The sequence below is a fragment of the Nuphar pumila genome, chromosome 9 (assembly GCF_984573655.1).
Source record: "Nuphar pumila chromosome 9, dmNupPumi1.hap1.1, whole genome shotgun sequence".
Classification (NCBI taxonomy): Eukaryota; Viridiplantae; Streptophyta; class Magnoliopsida; order Nymphaeales; family Nymphaeaceae; genus Nuphar; species Nuphar pumila.
In genome coordinates, this window is record NC_143257.1 from 122,685,387 (window position 1) to 122,706,329 (window position 20,943).

The window sequence follows — 20,943 nt, forward strand, 5'->3', positions numbered from 1 at the left end:
AAATAACGAAAATGCCATGGGGCTGCCGCCCCATGCATCCAATGAGATTTGCCCCAATCTCATTATGGCTCTTCCCTATTGGGAAGAGCCCTTGAGATTCCTTGAATCCCAAGGCATGGGCTCCCATGCACACGCACTCTCCAAGGAGGAAGGTCGACCTCTCCCCTCTATGCCAAAACGTCTCCTCCTTAGCTCCTTTACTAACTCATTATTACACATTTCATCATTACTCTTTTCTTTTCTTTTTTTTTGATTGATTTGGGCAGGGCCAATCGTGGCCCTCCCTTTTAGATGACTTTTAGTCTCTTACGAGACTGCCACTCACCCAGCTGGTCAACGTGGCCAGCTGGTTTCATGGCCATGGTCGGTCCAAGGCCATCCTGAATGGACGGTCCTGACCTTGGTCGACCTTGACCAATGAAATAAATTAATGTCTATTTTATCGTTTTTATTTTAAATTGAATTTCAAATGTTTTTCCATGATGTATAATTATTTTATTTTATGTTATTAATGTAAATGTCATTTCAAAGCTACCCAAGCAAAGAAATCTCTGTTATGAACGAAATAGGTCTCGTTTAGGCCCTAGCTAATTTTCTAAGCGATCTCCCATAAATCACATGCACTGACGAAGTTTTTTCGTCGTTAGGACCTCAAATTTGGAGTAAATTACAATAGACCTATTATAAACTTGCCCTAAAAAATTCAGAGGTTAATTCGTTATAGATTTTCCTCAATTGCCTTTTTATGTAAAATTATGCGATTTGACCCGTATCTCTATGTAGGCTAAAATACAAAAATTGTCAATTCAACAAAATTTCATCGGTCTCAACACAATTTGCGTAATATTACCATAAAATAAATCATGGACCTTACACTGCATGCAAATAGATCAGATCAGAATCAGCTAAATACATAGGAAAGTGAGATCTGGATCAGATCACGTCAGAAGAGTCGTACCCATATCCCACTTAGTTAGAACATCAGTAGGAACTTGGCATACAAACAGATCAGATCAGGATCAGCTAATTACATAGGAAAGTCAGATCTGGATCAGGTTGGAACAACCAAAAATCATAAAACTTTCATACTGGATCCAGTTTGTTTGCATCCTTAGTAGAAACCCCAACTCAGTTGCATCCTCAATCTAAACCTATAGTTTACTCTAAGAGTTGCAAATATCTTCAAGATTTTGAAAATCACACGATATTATTGGAAGACTTTCATAAGATGTGAAAAATCCTGATAATGACTGAATTTTTCATCGTCTTCCCTCTTCCAGGTATTTTGCGGTTTATAGAGTTTTATAGACTCGCCTCATACTTCTCTAATGGCAGGTGGTGTGATGCGAGTTTCATACGAGAAAGAGTGCCTCTTTCATATGAACCCAGCTTGGATTTGTTTCAACAAACTTGAGAAAGAGTCCCTCTTTCATATGTTTCTTTCCCATGTTTTGGAATGAAACAAACACTGCTTTAGGAAATAAGATTTTCAATTTATCACTATATTTTCATTTATAAAAAGAAAAATCAAGAACAAGATTTGTGACAATGAACCCAAAGTTAAATCCAAATCCAAATCTAATTTCTAAATCTCATTTATACAAATGCTTGAACAATTTAAATCCAAACCCAAATCTAATTTCGAAAAAATCATGCCCTACTAAGCCGGCACCATGAACACCTAGACCGAGCGAGGTAGCGAGCCCGGGCTCGAGCCTACCAATGACCAAAATGCAAAGAAAAAACCAGGGCCCACTTTGTTGGGCACACCACGCTCATGCTCTTGCAGCCTGTCCAGGTGATCCAGTTGGCCTCCTTTGTTTGGTTCTTTCTCTCTCTCTAGCTCTTCCCGTCTATAAATACACCGCCCTAACGTTTTCGCTAGTTTTTGACTTTCGCTTGTCGGGGAAGGGAGCGATTCGCCCTCTTTTTCTCTCCCTCGCCGGAAAAATGGAACCCTCCGTCCTGATTCTTCGGAAATAGGCCGGATTTCTGCCCTAGGGAGCGGGTCGCCGGGAGACTTGCGGGGGGAGATGGCGGGTTTGGGTCAGCAGACGGTGGAATTCTCCACACTCGTCCGGCGGGCCGCCGAGGACTCGTTCCTCTCGCTCAAGGAGCTCGTAGAGAAGTCGTCCGGACAGTCGGACTCCGAGAAGAAGATCATCCTGCTCAAGTACATCAACCGTACGCGGCAGCGCATGCTCCGGCTCCACGTCCTCGCAAAATGGTGCCAGCAGGTGAGGGATTGCGGTTTCTTGCTTTTCTTTCGCCGGATTATGTTTTTTCTCCCTTTTTCTTGTCCGAGGTGTTTTTCGTGATGTCTTTGTGTTTAGGGTTTGTGCTGGTACTGAATATTTTGGATTTTATGGTGGAATTAAGCGATTGAATCGGTTTGATTTGTAGCCTGTTGGTGGACTATGTAGTTTCGTTCTAGCATAGGTGTCGGTTTATCAGATTAGGGGTTTTTAGTTGTATGAAGAATCTTGAATTTTGGAGGTGGCTCTGAGGTTTTATGAATAGTTCTTTGATGCTTTGGATGGCTTATTGACTCTGAACTTTGTGTTGCTGAGGTTTTGCTGAATTATTGGTTCTTTTTGAGAAGGTGGTGGTTTTTTTCTTTATTGTTCACTTTTTTTGATCGATTTTAGTTTTATGTAGTTTGTTACTGTTTTTCTGTGCTGGGTGCTACAATTTCTTTCAGAACTGTTGTTTTCTCCTTTATGTCGGTATTGCTGCATAATTTGCATGATTTCTAACTTGAACTCGAAGGAGATCCTTTATTTTTTGCGTTGATTGACAAGCTCTTAGTTGTCTTACTTGTAAGATGTGTAAGTAACTCCTAGCCCTGGACTACTGATGAGTTTCCCAAGTCCCTGTTTGATTGCAAAAAACTTTTCCCAAAGACAAGTTTCTTCTAAATTTATTTCTTGGTAGATAAAATTTTGAGTGTTTGATGCAGAAAGGGAAAAAAGTTAGTGACAATTTTTCTAGTTTTTGATGCAGGTAGGGAAAAAGTTTTTTTGACATTTTTTGTACATTTTTTTTAGGGCTGGGTTTGTATTCTATTCACAAGCCCACCCAAACCCAAATATCATGCGGATCAGGTTTAGGTTATGATTTTTGTTGGACAACAAAAGCCTGACCCAACCTGGCTTGACACAAGTATTTTACATGTATCTTTTATTAAATATAAGCTCCTTAAGTTGCATGAATAGGGTTTTGGGATTTCTTTCTATTGACCCGATATAACCCAAATACTTTCTACTTGCTCACATTTGGGTGCACCCTGAATGGTCAGATACCTGACCTGTTTACAGCTCTATCTTTTTTCAATATATGGCTACAAACAAAGAGGCGCCCGTTATACCTGTTCCATATTCTACTCAACTCTCTTGAACATGGATTGGTTAGATCCAAGTCTAAATTTGATCATATACACATTATTTGAGAGATACGGATCCAAACCATATTGTTGAATTGGATTTGAGTATGAACATGATTGAAAGAGACACCCATGTACACATGATTCATTTAGAGGGAGTCATAAAGGCATTCATATACATATTGCAAAGTGTGCAGGGTTATATGGTGAACATCATAAACATACAATCCTCATATTGTGCACCTAAATGCATAATCCAAGCGACACTAGTATAGCAAATAACAATATCTAGTTCTGTAAACAAACCAGGTCTGGTACTTTAGATCTTCATCTAAATCATAGTCACAATCAGTCTCAGCTATATCTTGACAAGGAAAAAACTCGGGATATTATCATTTTCTCGATAAATATCTGGAAATTTTCAGAAAATATAAAAGTTGGAATAAATAAGAAAAACTACATGTTAAGCAAAGAAGCAATTAATCATGAATATAAATACAACACACACACACACACACACACACACACACACACACACATATATATATATATATATATATATATATATATATATATATATATATATATATATATATATATATATAGAGAGAGAGAGAGAGAGAGAGAGAGAGAGAGAGAGAGAGAGAGAGAGAGAGAGAGAGAGTAATGTGTAAGTTGCATGCCATTTATCTCCCATACTGTCCCAGACCCCTTTAAAAAGCGTACTTGCATGTGTTTAATGCTTAATCCAAACCTGTAAATGTATTTATCATTGCTTATTCACTAAGAATCATGCTTTGGATCAAACAAATTTAACAAGAAATCAAGTTTTTGGTGTAATATGAACCATCGATTTTTTTGTTCAACTAAAAACACATCTAAACATGAAAAGCGTTTAAACTAATACATGTTTTCTACTAAATAAAGCATAGAGATCACATGTATGCATTTAGATTAAGTAAAAAACACATGTAAATATGTCTTTTAAAGGTGTCTAGGACTGCCTGGGCTATAAATGGTCTGGAACTTATATATATATATATATATATATATATATATATATATATATATATATATATATATATATATATATATATATATATATATATATATAGTAGCTGCCTATCGCCAGCCTACTGGGCTTTTAAAGTTTTTTTTTCATGTTTTTGTTAAATCTTACTGTATAGACGTGTTCATGCTTGATTTTTATAGGACTTGACTCTTGGATCGTCTGATTCCAATACGTAGGTAGGTTTTTATAAGGTTTGGAAATCAACGGTCTAAGATTTACATAAATATTCAAGGCTTCAATAATCATGTTTCTTATGGAAAACATGATCCAAGTGTTGTTTCCTAGCAAATCAACCATGCCAAACATGTTTATCGGTTCATATATATATATATGCCCTCAAAACCAAATGTAAAATCCAATTCTAAAAAGAACAATAAAAAGACTGTTGTGCCCCTAATGGGTGCAACATATTACATTAATGTTTGTAATTTTTACTTTTATTTTTCTTTTTTCTTTTTCTCTTTTTTAGTGGTTTGCGCCACCTAGGGAGGCTCCCCAAAGAGTCGTTGAGGAGCCCCCAACGGTCACAAATGTGACCGTTGGGGGCTCCCAACGACTCCTTTGGGAGCCCCCTAAGTGGCTCCTTGCTTGTGTTATAAATAGGGGCTTTCCCCTTGTAATTCTTTCACTCCTTGGAGGAGCATTTGCTCCATTGTATAGGGTTTTTACCCTCTTCTTCCTTTTTCTTCAATAATATTAAACTTATGACTTTAAGTCATATTTACCCCTTTTATGGGTTTGTGTATTAGCACATGATGTGCTTGTGTTGTTCCATTGAGTGGGTTTATTCGCACTTCATGTGCATGTGTATGGGTTCATTATTGAACCTAATATATTCAAAGTTACTTTCTAACATGGTATCAGAGCAAGGTTGAGATCGAGTTGCTCTTTGGTGCATTGGAAAGCGTGGTAGTCAAGAAGTTTTTAAAGAAAAATGGTGAAGTATTCATTTCTCTCTCTTTTCTTTCTTAAAGTTATTCGGTATGCATTCTATCTCTTTAAGTATTATATGAAGAATTTAATATATTTTTTTTTATGCGTACTCTTTGGCATTATATCTTTTTATAAAAATTTGAGTTACTTGATACTCTATTGAATCTTTTTCGTATACATACTTTTTCGTATGTTTTTCTTTGAAATTTTTTAAAATGATAACTTGTTTGGCGAAAAATTAGATATATGATTGCTCAAAACTTAATGGGTCGGTAAAAATTTATGACCATGGAAGCCTTGAATTTATATTTTAAACCTAACTTTGTTTATAAGAATACCTTTTATATATGGTAAGTCTTTAAAGAAAGGTATGTTAAGATTAAAATGTTTGTGAGATGTAGTTTTTCGAAAAATGCTTGACATATATGAAAAATTCCTTAATAAGTTTTGATTCACTTACCTAATGTGTCCTTTTTATATGAGCAACATTTAATTAAGAAAGTTTTTTTTTATTCCGGTTGAATTAAGTTTTAAAATAGTCTTATGGAATATGGTGATTTTCTTTGCATCTTTATACTCTTAAAAGATTTTTCAATTTGATTTAAAGAGTTTGTCTCATTATAAAATTTATGGTCTTCACTAATGTTTGTTGCGTTCTTATTATATTAGAAGTTGATAATAATCTATTAAGTCATGTTGTTTGATAATACTTAAGAGCTTTTGAATTTTTCCTCAAGAAATGTTTAATTTTATAGATTTATGCCATAGTACAATCTTACTTTATCATAAGGTTTTTTAACAAATCTATTATTCTTCTTTGTTGGGATTTCTCTCACTTTAGTGGAGTTTCTCATTTCTTTGGGAATTTTGTGTGTTTTTTTGAGCTCTCTTTAAGGAGCCTTTCGGTCCTTATAATCTTATTGTGAGTATATACTCTTTTATGAAGATTTCATAGTTGTTGTGAGAAGATTGTTTGTGAGTATCTTTTCCCTTGCATAATATCCTTCGAAGATTCATTAATACTTGTAACCCTTTGTGGATCTTTTGAGATTGGTTGTGAGCATCATTTTTTAAGTTACAATAGTGGATTTCATAAGATTTTCAAACTTCACCATCTTTATGAATGCCTATATTGGCCTAAGTTTGTTATTTGCTCATTCAAGATTATTGTCATTTAAAAAAAAATCTTGCATTGCATAAAAGTGCATCTATTATCATTTGGTGTGCATTTAATTGCACTTTATATCTATCATAATTGAGGCTTGTTTTTGACTTTTTGATTATTCCAAATCGGTTTTTACGCATGATGTTGCTTAATATTTCATAATTGTGTTAGTTGCATAATAAGTCTTTTTTGTATAAATGATTTCTTTTGAAGATTAAGCATAATTCGTGTTTATGCAAAATTGTTGTTATAAAGCATATTGTTGTGATTAATTATGTTGGACCTTTGAATCAGCCCTCTTTGTAAAATCACATATTTGGAAAATGTTTTCCCTAAGAGTTTATTGCCTTTTATGACATTTTATCTTCTATCCATCACATGTTATATGATGCATCAATCCTTTTTTATGGCCTTATTATTATATTAGAGATGTTTGTTGAGGTGAGTTAAGGGCACCTTGTGTTATGTCATTTTAGATTGTCCAAATTGCCATATTATAGATGGTGGTTGAGGTGAGTTATGGGCACCTTGGGACTCTAGAATGATTTGGTATATGATCTCTAATTATGAGTGTGTCACTCGTTGTTATGTCATTTTAGATTGTCCACTTACCATATTATAGATGGTGGTTGAGGTGAGTTATGGGCACTTTGGGACTCTAAAATGATTTGGTATATGAGTGTGTCACTAGTTTGATGTTGGCCATTGATCTTATGGATGCTCTTATTTATATATAAATATGATGGATATATGATGTTTGAAACCTTAAAATGTTTTAAGGTATATTAAAATCAAGGTTTTAGGGATTATTGCCCAACCTTTTATTGTTTATGAAAAATTATGAGTGCATTTGCACATTTATGATTTCGTGCTTTTGTGCACAAGTGTTCCATATGTTCTTGGTGTGCGTATGTTCATACATTTATTTTCAAGAATATTGTTCTATCGGTTGTTGTATCTTGTTGAAGATACTTTTACATAGTTTATTCCAAAATGTTATTTTTATGGGTATTCTTTTTGAAGAATATTGTTCTATTGATTCAAGGTTTGATTTATATATATGTTTGTCATTACAAGTTTTATTACCTCAAAAGTCTTTTCATTTTATAACTCTTATCTAAGTGTCATCATATGTAAACAAGAATTTTATTACACTTTTGTGTGTTGATAGCCCTTTGTTGGCTTTTGCTCTCTTGGTCTAGTAGCTGAACACACTTGTCTTGAGTGTTATTATATGTAGACAAGGCACGCTGATTTACACCATGGTGTGTGATTTTAGTCCATGTTGGCATTTGTGTCCTTGTTCTAGTCGCTGAGTTGTATGCCCATGGTTGGCTTCTTTCACTCATTTCAAGTGCCATCTTATGTAGACAAGAGATGCATTGTGTTTTTAGCCCATGTTTGGCTTAATACTCTTGTTCTAGTAGCTGAACATACTTGATCTTGAGTATATTTTTACGTAGACAAGAGATGCTTTTTGTCCATGTTGACGTGTATTCTCTTGTTCTTGTCGTTGATGCACTCATTTCAAGTATTATTATATGTAGACAAGAGGTATTTTTACACACCTTAGTGTGTGTCATTTGGCCTTTAATGGCATTTCATTTATATTCTTGATCTAGTAGCTTATACACTTGATTTATGGGTTTTGGAAGACTAATGAGGTAGTTGTTTGTAATGGATGAACTATTGTTGAAATTTGCAAATTTTCATTCATGACTTGAATCATATTTTTGATATGCATATTTTAAAATCAAGTTGATTTTTTGACATTTAATCTATATATTAAGTGCTTATGGTTTTTTGGCCACTTTTGTATGCAAAATGTGTTTTTTGTCAATTGAGTGAGATTTTCCTAAATGGGTAAGATTCTCTACTCAAATAACACTCTTTGTTTTGCCTCGTAAATGGATTTAAAACCTTGTGAACTCTTGTGTTTATTTTGTCTAAAGTATGCTTGGAGACTTCGTTTATCTTGTTTGGCACTTCATTACATGTTTAAAGCATGTTCATTAATGATTTTATTTAAGTATTAATTCATTTCGTGATAGTATATGCATATGCTCATTATGGCCTTTTAAGGCCCTCTTTCATTAAAACATATGTAGCTTATGCCTCTTCGTAGACTTATTGTGGTGTCCCTTAGTGGATCATTTTGTTATTTCCCATTATGGGGTTGTGATTGTCCAATGATGGACCTTATAAATGCATTATGCATTCTTGCAATTCGTTTCCGCTCACTCTTTAACATGATATTTGATCTTTTGAAACTTTGGTTTTCTAAATTTTCTTTTCATGCTAAAGTAATTATCCTATTATGCATAAAGTTTGCACCTTGTTAGGAATGTTCCTTTTTGAGTAAAAGTGCAAAGATATTTTTTACTTGTTCTTTGTTGTTCCTCGGGATCTTGAAGATAAGAGGAAAAGAAATACCTTGGATAGATCATGGAAGGTGCTCATCGTTAAAGACGTTGGAGGAAGACATTTGCAATGGCATTCGTACTAAAGGCTCTTGAAGCCTTGAGATTCTTCCTCTTGCTTTCTTCAATCTTTTCGTTCCCCCACGCAAAGCTTAAGGGGGGGTGTTAAAATGTATCATTCAACATTTGTAATATTATATATATAAAAGATAATACATATTCATATATGGTATATATGCATATGCATTATCCTAATTATATATATAAAATATATATTTCTTTATTTATAGGCATAGGGGTAGTTTAGTCATTTCACAGTTTCACGCATATTCCATTTGAAATATGTTTGTAATTTTTACTTTTATTTTTCTTTTTCTCTTTTTTAGTGGTTTGCGCCACCTAGGGAGGCTCCCCAAAGAGTCGTTGGGGAGCCCCCAACGGTCACAAATGTGACCGTTGGGGGCTCCCAACGACTCCTTTGGGAGCCCCCTAAGTGACTCCTTGCTTGTGTTATAAATAGGGGCTTTCCCCTTGTAATTCTTTCACTCCTTGGAGGAGCATTTGCTCCATTGTATAGGGTTTTTACCCTCTTCCTTTTTCTTCAATAATATTCAACTTATGACTTTAAGTCATATTTACCCCTTTTATGGGTTTGTGTATTAGCACATAATGTGCTTGTGTTGTTCCATTGAGTGGGTTTATTCGCACTTCATGTGCATGTGTATGGGTTCATTATTGAACCTAATATATTCAAAGTTACTTTCTAACAGAGTAGTATAAGGGATATCTTATGAAGAAGGGCTTTTCATCGGCGGTGACCTTAATGGGCATGTAGGCATTAGTAGAGATGGATTTGAGAGTATCCATGGAGGCTATGGTATAGGAGAAAGAAACGAAAGTGGAGAAAAGATTTTAGATTTTGGTTTGTCCTATGATATGATCTTAGCAAACACTTGGTTTAGGAAGAGGGAGTCTCACCTAGTAACATTTAAAAGTGGGGTTAATACGAGTCAGATAGATTTTTTCCTACTTAGAAAGGGAGATAGGGGTTGTTGCATCGATTGTAAGGTTATACGGGAGAAAGTGTAGCTACACAACATAGAGTCTTAATTTTAGATCTTAGAATTAGATAATGCCGCAAAAGGGATATACATAGGATAGATTCTAGAATTAAGTGGTGGGCACTGAAAGGAGCTAAACAAGGAATGTTTGTAGAGCAGGTAGTTAAAGAAGCTGATTGGTGTCTCGAGGAGGATTTAGAATCAATGTGGAATAAGATAGCGGGTGGCATGAGAAAGGTGGCTAAGGAGGTATTGGGTGAGTCTAAAGGCGGTGCACCGCTAGGTAAGGATACATCGTGGTGGAACGAGGATGTTAAATTAGTTATTAAGGTTAAAAGAAAGTGTTATAGAAATCTAAGTAAGAGTCGTGATAATGAGAATTTAGAGAAGTATATGATAGCAAAGAAGAAAGCTAAAAAAGTAGTTCGAAACGCGAGGGATAAGGTATATAAGGAGGTTTATGACAAGTTGGATACCAAAGAGGGCGAGAAGGATATTTATAGGCTTGCAAAGATGAGAGATAGGAAATCGAGGGATCTGGGTATGGTTAGATGTATCAAAGATGAAACACAAAGGGTTTTAGTCAAAGATGAGGAGATTAAGGAGAGATGGAAAGATTATTTTGATAAGCTATTTAATGAAAGTCATGCTCAGGATCTTGGAGACTTCTCCATTCCTTTTTATGAGATGAATCGTGACTTCATGCGCAAGATTCAACAGAAAGAAATTGCAGAGGCTTTGAAGAAAATGAAATCAAGAAGGGCAGTTGGCCCAGATGGTATACCTATCGAGGCTTGAAAATGTTTGGGAGAGAAAGGTTTAGAATGGTTGACAAATCTTTTTAACAAGATTTGGCGTACAAATAAGATGCCTAATGAGTGAAGGAAGAGTACTTTGGTGCCTCTATATAAGAATAAGGGTGATATACAAGATTGCACAAACTATCGTGGTATAAAACTCATGAGTCATATAATGAAACTTTGGGAAAGGGTGATTGAGTCTAGGTTGATGAAGGTTGTCATGATATCTGAGAATCAATTTGGTTTTATGCCTGGAAGATCAACTATGGAAGCTATACATCTTCTTAGACAACTTATTGAGAGAAATAGAGAGAGAAACAAAGATTTGCATATGGTTTTTATTGATTTGGAGAAGGCATACGATAGAGTACCTAGGGACGTTCTCTGGTGGACAATGATGAAGAAAGGTGTTTCTCTCAAGTACATTAGTATAATTAAAGATATGTATGAAGGAGTAGTAACCAATGTTCGCACTTGTGGAGGGGTGACAACCAATTTTCCTATAACGGTTGGGTTACATCAAGGATCTGCATTAAGCCCTTTCCTATTTGCTATAGTGATGGATGAGCTTACGAGATTAATTCAAGAAAATGTGCCGTGGTGTATGTTGTTTGTTGATGATATTTTTTTGATTGATGAGTCTAGAGCTGGGGTTAATGCTAAGTTAGAATTATGAAGACAAACATTGGAAGCAAGAGGTTTTAAGTTGAGTAAGAGTAAGACAGAATACATGGAATGTCGGTTTAGTAAGCAACGAAGTAGTGATGGGAGTGTAGTGAAGCTTGGTGAGCAAGAAATATCGGTGGATGATTGTTTCAAATATTTGGGATCTATCATTCAAAAGTATGGAGAAATTGATGGAGATGTAAATCATAGGATAAAGGTGTGAAACTATGTCACACGGACTTGGCTAGGGAGGTGCCGCACCCGAGTCGACACGCCCCGACACGGGTGCGGACACGGGTGCGGCTTCGGACTCGGCCCGGACTCGGTCAACGCCGAGTTGGACTCGGTCAACGAGTCAAGGCCGAGTTCGTCCACATTTTGGACTCGGTCAACTTTGACCGAGTCCAAAAATGTCCATTTTTAAGACAAAAAAAAACATTTTTATATATCTTTTTTTTTAATATATAACCAGACTGTGCAATGCAGTTACACAGTCACAGACTGTGCAACTGCAACTGCACAGTCACTGCACACAGTCTGTGACTGTGCACAGTTTGTGTGACTGTGCACAGTCTGCACAGTCACAGACTGCATTGCACAGACTGTGTGCACAGTCCGTGTGACTGTTTCACAACTTATGTAAAAATATGTATAAAACACGATAAAAGGTAACCCAACCATTTGAGGTAGCTAAATAAATGCTTTTCCAGTTTAAAAAAATACTAGTTTCACAAGTATTAGAAAAGCTAGCTTAAGAACTACCATAAAGAAATGGGAGTGCCAAATTGAAACTTTCGAAAAAATTAAGGTCATAGTTTTGGCTACTTAATTTACTGCAGACTTGAAGTTTACTATTACAAGTCAATTTAAATTATATCTGTACAATGATAATATCCTTTTATCTTATATAGTTTTGGCTACTTAATTTTAATTGTTTACTAGAATTATTGTTATATATATATAGCCGAGTCCCCGTGTCCAAAAATTTTGAAATTGCGCCGCACCCGTGTCGCACCCGCACCCGCACCCGCACCCGCACCCGCACCCGCACCCATGTGACATAGGTGTGAAATTGTCTACGAAGAGACAATACGCATACAAGCACAAATACTTTATAAAAGATGTGCACGAAAGCCCTCTCACAACACTTGAACAAAATACGCAAAAAACGTATAAATAATAAACATGCAATAATGCATGTATTTCATAAAATGGAAGCAAATGCTTGAGACTCTCAAGCTTATTCTACAACAAGGGGGAACACCCCTATTTATACAAGAGAGAAGAGGTGCAAGAGGGGGGTCCCCAAAGGAGTCGTTGGGGAGCTCCCAACGATCACAATTGTGACCGTTGGGGTCTCCCCAATGACTCTATTGGGGAGACCCCCAATGCACCTTTTTGTTTAAGCAAAAAAGAAAAAATAAAAGAAAAGGAATTACAAAAAATAAAAGGAAAAAAATACAGCATATTCCAAATGGAATATGCGCAAAATGTAAAAAGATAGAAATACCCTTTTTGGGTAAATAAAAAGGGGAAAAATGGGAAAATATATAAATATATATACTTATATATAGAGATAGTATCTCTATGTATATAAGTATATATATTTATATTTACAATAATGTTTTTTAGTATACATTTTAACACCCCCCCTCAAACTTACGGTGTGATAACTACAAGTTTGCCAAGGAGGAAATGAAATCTAGGCGAACAAAGAGCTTTTGTGAAGAAGTTCGCAAGTTGATACTCAGACGTCACGTATGGTGAATCAATGACATTCTTCAAGTATTCTTCCCTGACATAATGGCAGTCCATCTCTATATGCTTTGTTCGCTCGTGAAAGGTGTGGTTTTTGGCAATATAGATTGCACTTTTGTTGTCACAGCACAACTTTGCTGGTTCTCTGATGGGCACTCCCATATCTTCCAAAAGTTGTCGAATCCATACGATTTCCATGGTAGTGGATGTCATGGCTCTGTATTCGGCTTCAGTGGATGACAGAGAGACCTTCTGTTGTTTTTTACATCGCCATGAAATCAAAGATTCACCTAAGAAAACACAAAAACCAGTGGTGGAGTGACGGTTACTAGGGTCACCTAAGCAAGTAATTTTAAATAAGAAGAAGAAGATGGAAATACTCCCTTATTTACTGTGCCCTTCAAGTATCTGATGATGCGAAGAACAACACTCATATGAACGGTTGTGGGAGCGTGCTGAAACTGACTGGCGATGTGTATAGCATGTGACAAATCAGGTCGAGTAATACTAAGATACATTAAAGAACCTACCAACTGCCTGTAAGGGGTAGGATCGGTTAAGGGAACACCATCGTCAATCTTCATTTTTGCTCCTACAACTTCAGGAGTTTCGCATACTTTGTCATCAGAAATCCCGGATCTGTCAATAATCTTACAAGCAAGTTTAGACTGAGATAGAAAATAACCACGTTGTGAATAAGCAACCTCAATTCCAAGAAAATATGTCAGAAAACCCAAGTCTGACATCTCAAATTTTGAAGTCAAGACGGACTTAATACCCTTGACTCCTTGAATATCATCATCTGTAATTAACATGTCATCAACATAGAGTAATAATATAACAATCCCTGCATTAGATTTTCTAGTAAATAGAGCAGTGTCAGTATAACATAAGGAGAAACCATTTTTCAACATTACACTGGTAAATCTGTCATACCAGGCTTTGGGAGTCTGTTTCAAACCATAGAGGGCCTTTCGAAGACGAAGAACTTTATCTTTAGGAATCTTCATGCCTAGTGGGGCATCCATATACACTTCTTCGTTAAGATCACCATTTAAAAAAGCATTTTTCACATCCATTTGAAAAATGTTCCAATTTTTAATAGATGTAATAGTAATAAGACATCTAACTGTAACCATTCGGGCTACAAAGCAAAAGTTTCTTCATAATCAATTTCATACTCTTGCCCATACCCTTTTGCAACTAAGCGAACTTTATACCTTTCCAGGGATCCGTCGCTTTTAGTTTTAACCTTAAAAACCCATCGACAACCTATAGTTTTCTTTCTTATGGGTAGAGTTTGAAAATCCCAAGTTTCGGCTCTTTTGAGAGCATTAAGTTCATTTTGCATGACTTCTTGCCATTCTATACATTTTTTAGCTTCTTCAAAATTTCTTGGCTCAAAATAAGAGTGAATGGCACTAAGACAAACCCTATACCGGGGTGAAAAAGAATCAAAGGAGACAAAACGAGTTGGCGGTCTCCTATTCCTCTCAGATCTTCGGTGATCGAGAGTAGGAACAAGCTCACTATATTGGTCAATGACACTTCTAAAGGTGTCTTGGTTTCTACGGGAGTAGGTTATCGGATCACTTGAAATCCTGTTTTCTTGATCATTGAGAGGGTTATGTTCTTCAACATCACCATCATTTTCCTCATCGTGATTTGATAATACATCATCATCACTAGATATATCATCATTACTAGCCAATAAATAAAAAAGGAATGAATAATCAAAATTTTCTTGTTGAGAAACATTTTTTCCAAATCCACTCTCATTTTCTAAAAATGTTACATTTCTAGAAACATATAATTTATCATCTCGAAGATCATAGCAACGAAACCCTTTTTGAGTTTCGGAATAGCCAAGAAAGGCGCAGGGGATAGCTTTGGGAGAGAGCTTGTCATTTTTATCCGTAAGTATAAAACATTTACACCCAAAAACACGTAACCTATTATAATCAGGTTCAAACTTATATAAGATCTCAAAAGGGGATATTTTTCCTAATATCCTAGATGGTAAGCGATTTATCAGATAAATAGAAGCAAGAGCTGCTTCAGCCCAAAAGTTCTTAGGAATGTTTTGAGAAATAAGCAGGGTCCTAGTGGTCTCAATGATGTGCCTATGTTTTCTTTCGGCCAACCCATTTTGTTGAGGGGTTTTAGGACAAGACCTTTGGTGAATAATCCTGTGATCCTCAAGATATATTTTAAATTGGTTGGAGAGATATTCTCCTCCCGAATCACTTCTAAAAATCTTTATATTACTGTTGAATTGATTCTTGATCATTGAGTGAAAGGTTTTAAAACATGTAAAAACTTTATGTTTGTACTTAAGGAAATAGATCCATGAATACCTGGAGAAATCATCCACAAAAATAACATAGTAAGAAAAGCCTCCTTTTGAAACAACAGGTGCGGGTCCCCAAACATCGGAATGAACAATTTCAAAGGTTTTAGATGAGAACATAGTTCTTTGCTCAAAAGGTAAACTTTGCATTTTTCCGAGAATACAATCATTACAGGAAAATGAACTTTTACATAAATCCTTTGCAAAATGCAAATAAGATAACTTGGTGATATTAGGATGACCAAGTCTTTTGTGCCACATGTTTATATCTTTGTTCCGGGCAACATTACAAAAAGATTTTGGAACTTGAAGAGATTTCATATAGTATAAGTCTCCTTTTCTAAAGCCTTCCCCAATCAATTTCCCGGACCGGCGATCCTGTATTGAACATTTGTCACATGAAAATTTAATATCGCATCCATAGTCCGAGAGTTGAGAAACAGAGAGAAGGTTTAAGTTAAGTTTAGGTATAAATCTAATTTTTGGAATGAAAAAATCTTGAGTTTCAAAATTACCTATTCCTTTAATTTCAAGAGAGGTTCCATTTGCAGTGGAAACAAAGGATGGAGAAACATTTTTTGAATAATCGGAAAGTGAAAACATGTTTGGGGACATATGAAAAGATGCACCTGAGTCCAAAAGCCAAGAGACTTTACCTGAAATGGAAGAAGTAGACACGACGGCACCGGATGTAGCTCCCTTGAGAAGAGGTTGAAGGGCTTTCACTATTTGATTTAACGAGAGTGACCCACTTGATGATGCCTCTTTCTTTTGTGGTACACCGGTGGTGGCCATAGCGAGAAGCTTCTTCCATTTGGGACATACGGGTTTGATATGTCCCGGTTCTTTACAAAAGTGACAAATAGTCTTGCTATAGTCCATCTTTCCTCTTTGTCCACCATCTCCTCCTTGATTTTGGAATTTGAAATGAGGAGGACGATAGGTCTTTACATTATTTCCGGGTCTTGATACGACATTGACCTCATTGTTTTCTTCATGATTACAAGGAACCACAAGAACATTTGATCCTTGTTTACATAAATTCATACGAGTCTCCTCACCACTTAATTTGGTGAGAACATCTTCAAGAGAGGGAGGAGTAAATGAGGATAGAAGTGATGACCTTATTTGCTCAAATTCCGGTCTTAACCCATTCAAAAAATTGAAGAACCGATCTTCTTCAAGTTGCTTGTGGTGGAGTTCAATTGCCTCTCCACTCCATTTTGGTTCAAGCATAGAAAGCTCATCCCTAATAGAGGAAAGGTCAACAAAATATTCCCTAATAGACATTTCGCCTTGAGTAAGGGAGAGAGTCTTCTTTTGAAGGTAATATTTATGGGATAGATCTCTTGATGTATACATTTTCTCGAGATAATGCCAAGCTTTCGATGCTTTTTTGAACTTGATAATGTTGGCATTAATCCTTGTTTCGACGGATGCGAAAAACCAAGAAAGAATCTTGAAGTTCTTCATTTCCCATTCGTCGTGATTCTTGGAGTATTATTCAAGAGCTTTGATTCTTTCCTCTCTCTCAAGAATCTTGATTTCACTTCCGTCTATTATGGTTATTTTGGGTTCCGGTTCCGGAATTGTGCCTTGCACATAACCTCACAATCATTTTCCTTTTATACGAGCCTCCATGTTCCCGGCCCAAATGTGATAGTTGGACCCATTCAACTTGAAGCCAAGAGCAAAGTGAGACTCTTTCTCACCCATTAATACGTAAAGAGAAGGAGAAAAGGGGCGTACCAACACAATGTTTCAACTTCTAGCTTGCACAAGATCCTTCTAAAATATTTGAGAAGCAAGATCCACCACTTCAATCTCTAAAGATCCGAAGGCACGATTTTCGAGGCACTCGAAAAAAGGAGAATCCCACGATCTTCAATCACCAACCTTGCTCTGATACCATGTGAAATTGTCTACGAAGAGACAATACGCATACAAGCACAAATACTTTATAAAAGAAGTGCACGAAAGCCCTCTCACAACACTTGAACAAAATACGCAAAAAGCGTATAAATAATAAACATGCAATAATGCATGTATTTCATAAAATGGAAGCAAATGCTTGAGACTCTCAACCTTATTCTACAACAAGGGGCACAATTGTGACCGTTGGGGGCTCCCCAATGACTTTATTGGGGAGACCCCCAATGCACTTTTTTGTTTAAGCAAAAAGGAAAAAATAAAAGAAAAGGAATTACAAAAAATAAAAGGAAAAAAATATAGCATATTCCAAATGGAATATGCGCAAAATGTAAAAAGACAGAAATACCCTTTTTAGGTAAAATAAAAAAGGGGAAAAATAGAAAAATATATAAATATATATACTTATATATAGAGATACGTATATATATTTATATTTACAATAATGTTTTTGAGTATACATTTTAACAAAAGGTTGGGTGGATGAAATGGAAAAGTGCAACTGGAGTGTTGTGCGATCGTAGAATGCCATTGCGGTTGAAGGGAAAGTTTTATATGACGACTATTAGGCCCGCTTTACTATATGGTACAGAATGTTGGGCTGCCAAGAGACATCATATTCAAAAAATGAGTGTAGCTGAGATGCGTATGCTGAGATGGATGTGTGGAAATACAATAAAAGATAAGATTCAGAACGAGGAGATACATAAGAAGGTAGGCGTTGCACCCATTGAAAATAAGATGAGAGAGAATCGTTTACGGTGGTTTGGACATATTCGGCGAAGGCCTAATGATGCGCCAGTTAAAAGGATGGAGAAATGGGAAAATATATTAGTTAAAAGAGGTCGGGGTAGGCCTAGGAAGACATGGATGGAGGTGATAGGAAAGGATATGAATGCTTTGAACCTCACCGAGGACATGACATTGGATAAAAATGATTGGAGGAGAACGATTCATGTGGAAGACCCAGAATGATTTTCTTTTTTGGTTCATATCGCCGACCCCAATTGTTTTGGGATGAAGGCGTAGTTGTTGTTGTTGTTGTATCCACTGGGAAACGCTCTGGACGCAGGTTAGCCCAAACTACCTGACCAACTTGAAATTGGACATCTCGACGACCCTGATCCACGAAAGCTTTGTAAGCTTCATAACTCTCAACAAGTTTGGCTCGGACTTGCCTATGTATATCACACATGTACTCAACAACATCAAACGCGTCCGGGGCTGGGTCTGAAAGACTCGACACAACTGCTAGATCTACTACATGGGTTGGTGACCGCCCATAAACCACTTGAAAAGGAGACTTGCCTGTGGACCGGTTGATGAAACTATTGTAGGCGAACTCGGCTTGCGGCAAGACTAGATCCCAAGTTTTTACATTTTCACCAACTAGACTCCTTAGTAGGTTCCCTAAGGTGCGGTTCACAACTTCAGTTTGGCCATCAGTTTGTGGGTGGTATGCACTGCTAAACTGGAGTTTGGTTTTCAATAAGGCCCACAATGATTTTCAAAAATGGCTCGTGAAGCGAGTGTCACGATTTGAGGTGATCGTGTGAGGCAATCCATGAAAGCGGGCCACATCCTTGAAGTAGTACAGGGCTACTAACGAGGCATCAGTGGTTCGCTTACACGGGACAAAGATAGCCATTTTGGAAAATCGGTCAACCACAACTAAGATCGAATCAAAACGATGTGAGGTTCTGGGAAGGCCCACAATAAAGTCCATGGAAATGTGTTCCCAAGGCCGCTCAGGGATGGACAAAGGAGTATACAAACCACTATTTTGACGTCGACCCTTGGACACTTGACATACTCGACAACTCTGGATAAACTTGACAACATCTTTGCGCATTTTGGGCCAAAAGTAGCGTTCATCTAACAGAGCGAACGTCTTATCATGTCCAAAATGCCTAGTTAGTCCCCTTTCATGTAACTCGAAAATCAATTATAGCCTAAGAGAGAATGCTGGCACACACAACTTATTACCTCGAAAGAGGTAACCGTTATGTATAGCGAATCGTGGGTCTGCTGTGCTGGTAGAGGAGAGGCACCCTTCCCAGACCTGCTGAAAATCAGGGTCCGTTGGGTACAACTCCTTGCATTGCTCAAACCCAATGACCTGCACGGATATGTGTTAGCTACCTTGTTCAGAGTACCTGATTGATGGCGAATCGTAAAAGTGTACTCTTGCAAGAAACTGACCCACTTGGCATGTCTATCTTCTTTTGGCTATTTAAATACTTCAATGCCTCATGATCCGTGTACAAGGCGAACTCTTTATAAATGAGATAATGCCTCTAGTAACAAAGGGCTTGCACAACGACATACAACTCGACATCATAAGTGGAGTACTGGCACCTCGCCTGAGTCAGCTTTTCACTGAAGAAAGCAATGGGCTTGCGGTTCTGACTCAAGACAACACCAATTCTCACTTTAGAGGCGTCACACTCAACCTCAACGACTGCGCTAAAATCAGGAAGGGAGGAGAGGGGTACTAGTCATTTTCTCTTTGATGAGCGTGAAAGCTTTGCCCGCGGCCGAAGTCCAATGAAAACTAGTACCCTTTAGGCATTCCGTGATAGGGGCCATGAGGGTGCTAAAGTTTCCCACAAAACGACCGTAGAAAGTGGCTAGCCCGTGGAAACTACGGACCTCTCCTATAGTCCTTGGGGTAGGCCATTCTATAATCGCACGGACTTTGGCGGGATCCGCTTTAACTCCATCAGACGACACAATAAAACCAAAAAATACCACACTTGACGTCATAAACTCACACTTTTTGGCATTGACATGCATCTTCTCCTTCCTTAAAATCTCTAGGACTTGACACAAATGACTCAGATGATCAGACAACAAAGAGCTATAAACCAAAATATTATCAAAATATACAACGACGAACTTCCCTATACAAAGACGCAACACTTGGGTCATCATGTTCATGAAAGTACTTGGGGCATTTGATAACCCAAATGGCATGACTAACCACTCATACAATCCATCACGTGTCTTGAATGTCATCTTCCACTCATCCCCCTCTCAGATACGGATTTGGTGGTACCCACTCTTTAAATCAATTTTGAAAAAAATAAAGGCACCGACCAACATATCAAACATGTCATCCAACCGAGGAATGAGAAAACACTACTTAACAGTGATGTGATTGATCGCTCTACTGTCGACACACATTCGCATGAACCCATCTTTCTTAGGAGCAGTGTTATTAAAAACGCGCCTCAAGGAGCAAAAAGCCCGCCTTGCCTCAAGGCAAGGGGCTTTATGCCTTGAGGTGCATGAATAAAACGCAAAAACCCCAAGGTGTGCGCCTCAAGGCGAGGCATGCCTCAAAATGAGGCATATACGCCTTTACTGCTTTTGGTCAAATGAGAGGCAAAGCCCTAATTTGACTA

General features: G+C 37.1%; 1 protein-coding gene across 1 annotated transcript in view; it reads left to right on the top strand.

The window, feature by feature from the left end:
* The first annotated feature begins 1,885 nt into the window (after nt 1–1,885).
* LOC149829202 (mediator of RNA polymerase II transcription subunit 14-like) overlaps nt 1,886–20,943 on the top strand; it is a 56,560-nt gene continuing 37,502 nt past the window's right edge. Inside the window, exon 1 of the mRNA XM_090017969.1 lies at nt 1,886–2,237. Coding sequence (XP_089874095.1) covers nt 2,034–2,237 — 204 coding nt within the window. The 5' untranslated portion in view covers nt 1,886–2,033. The remainder of the gene's footprint in view (nt 2,238–20,943) is intronic.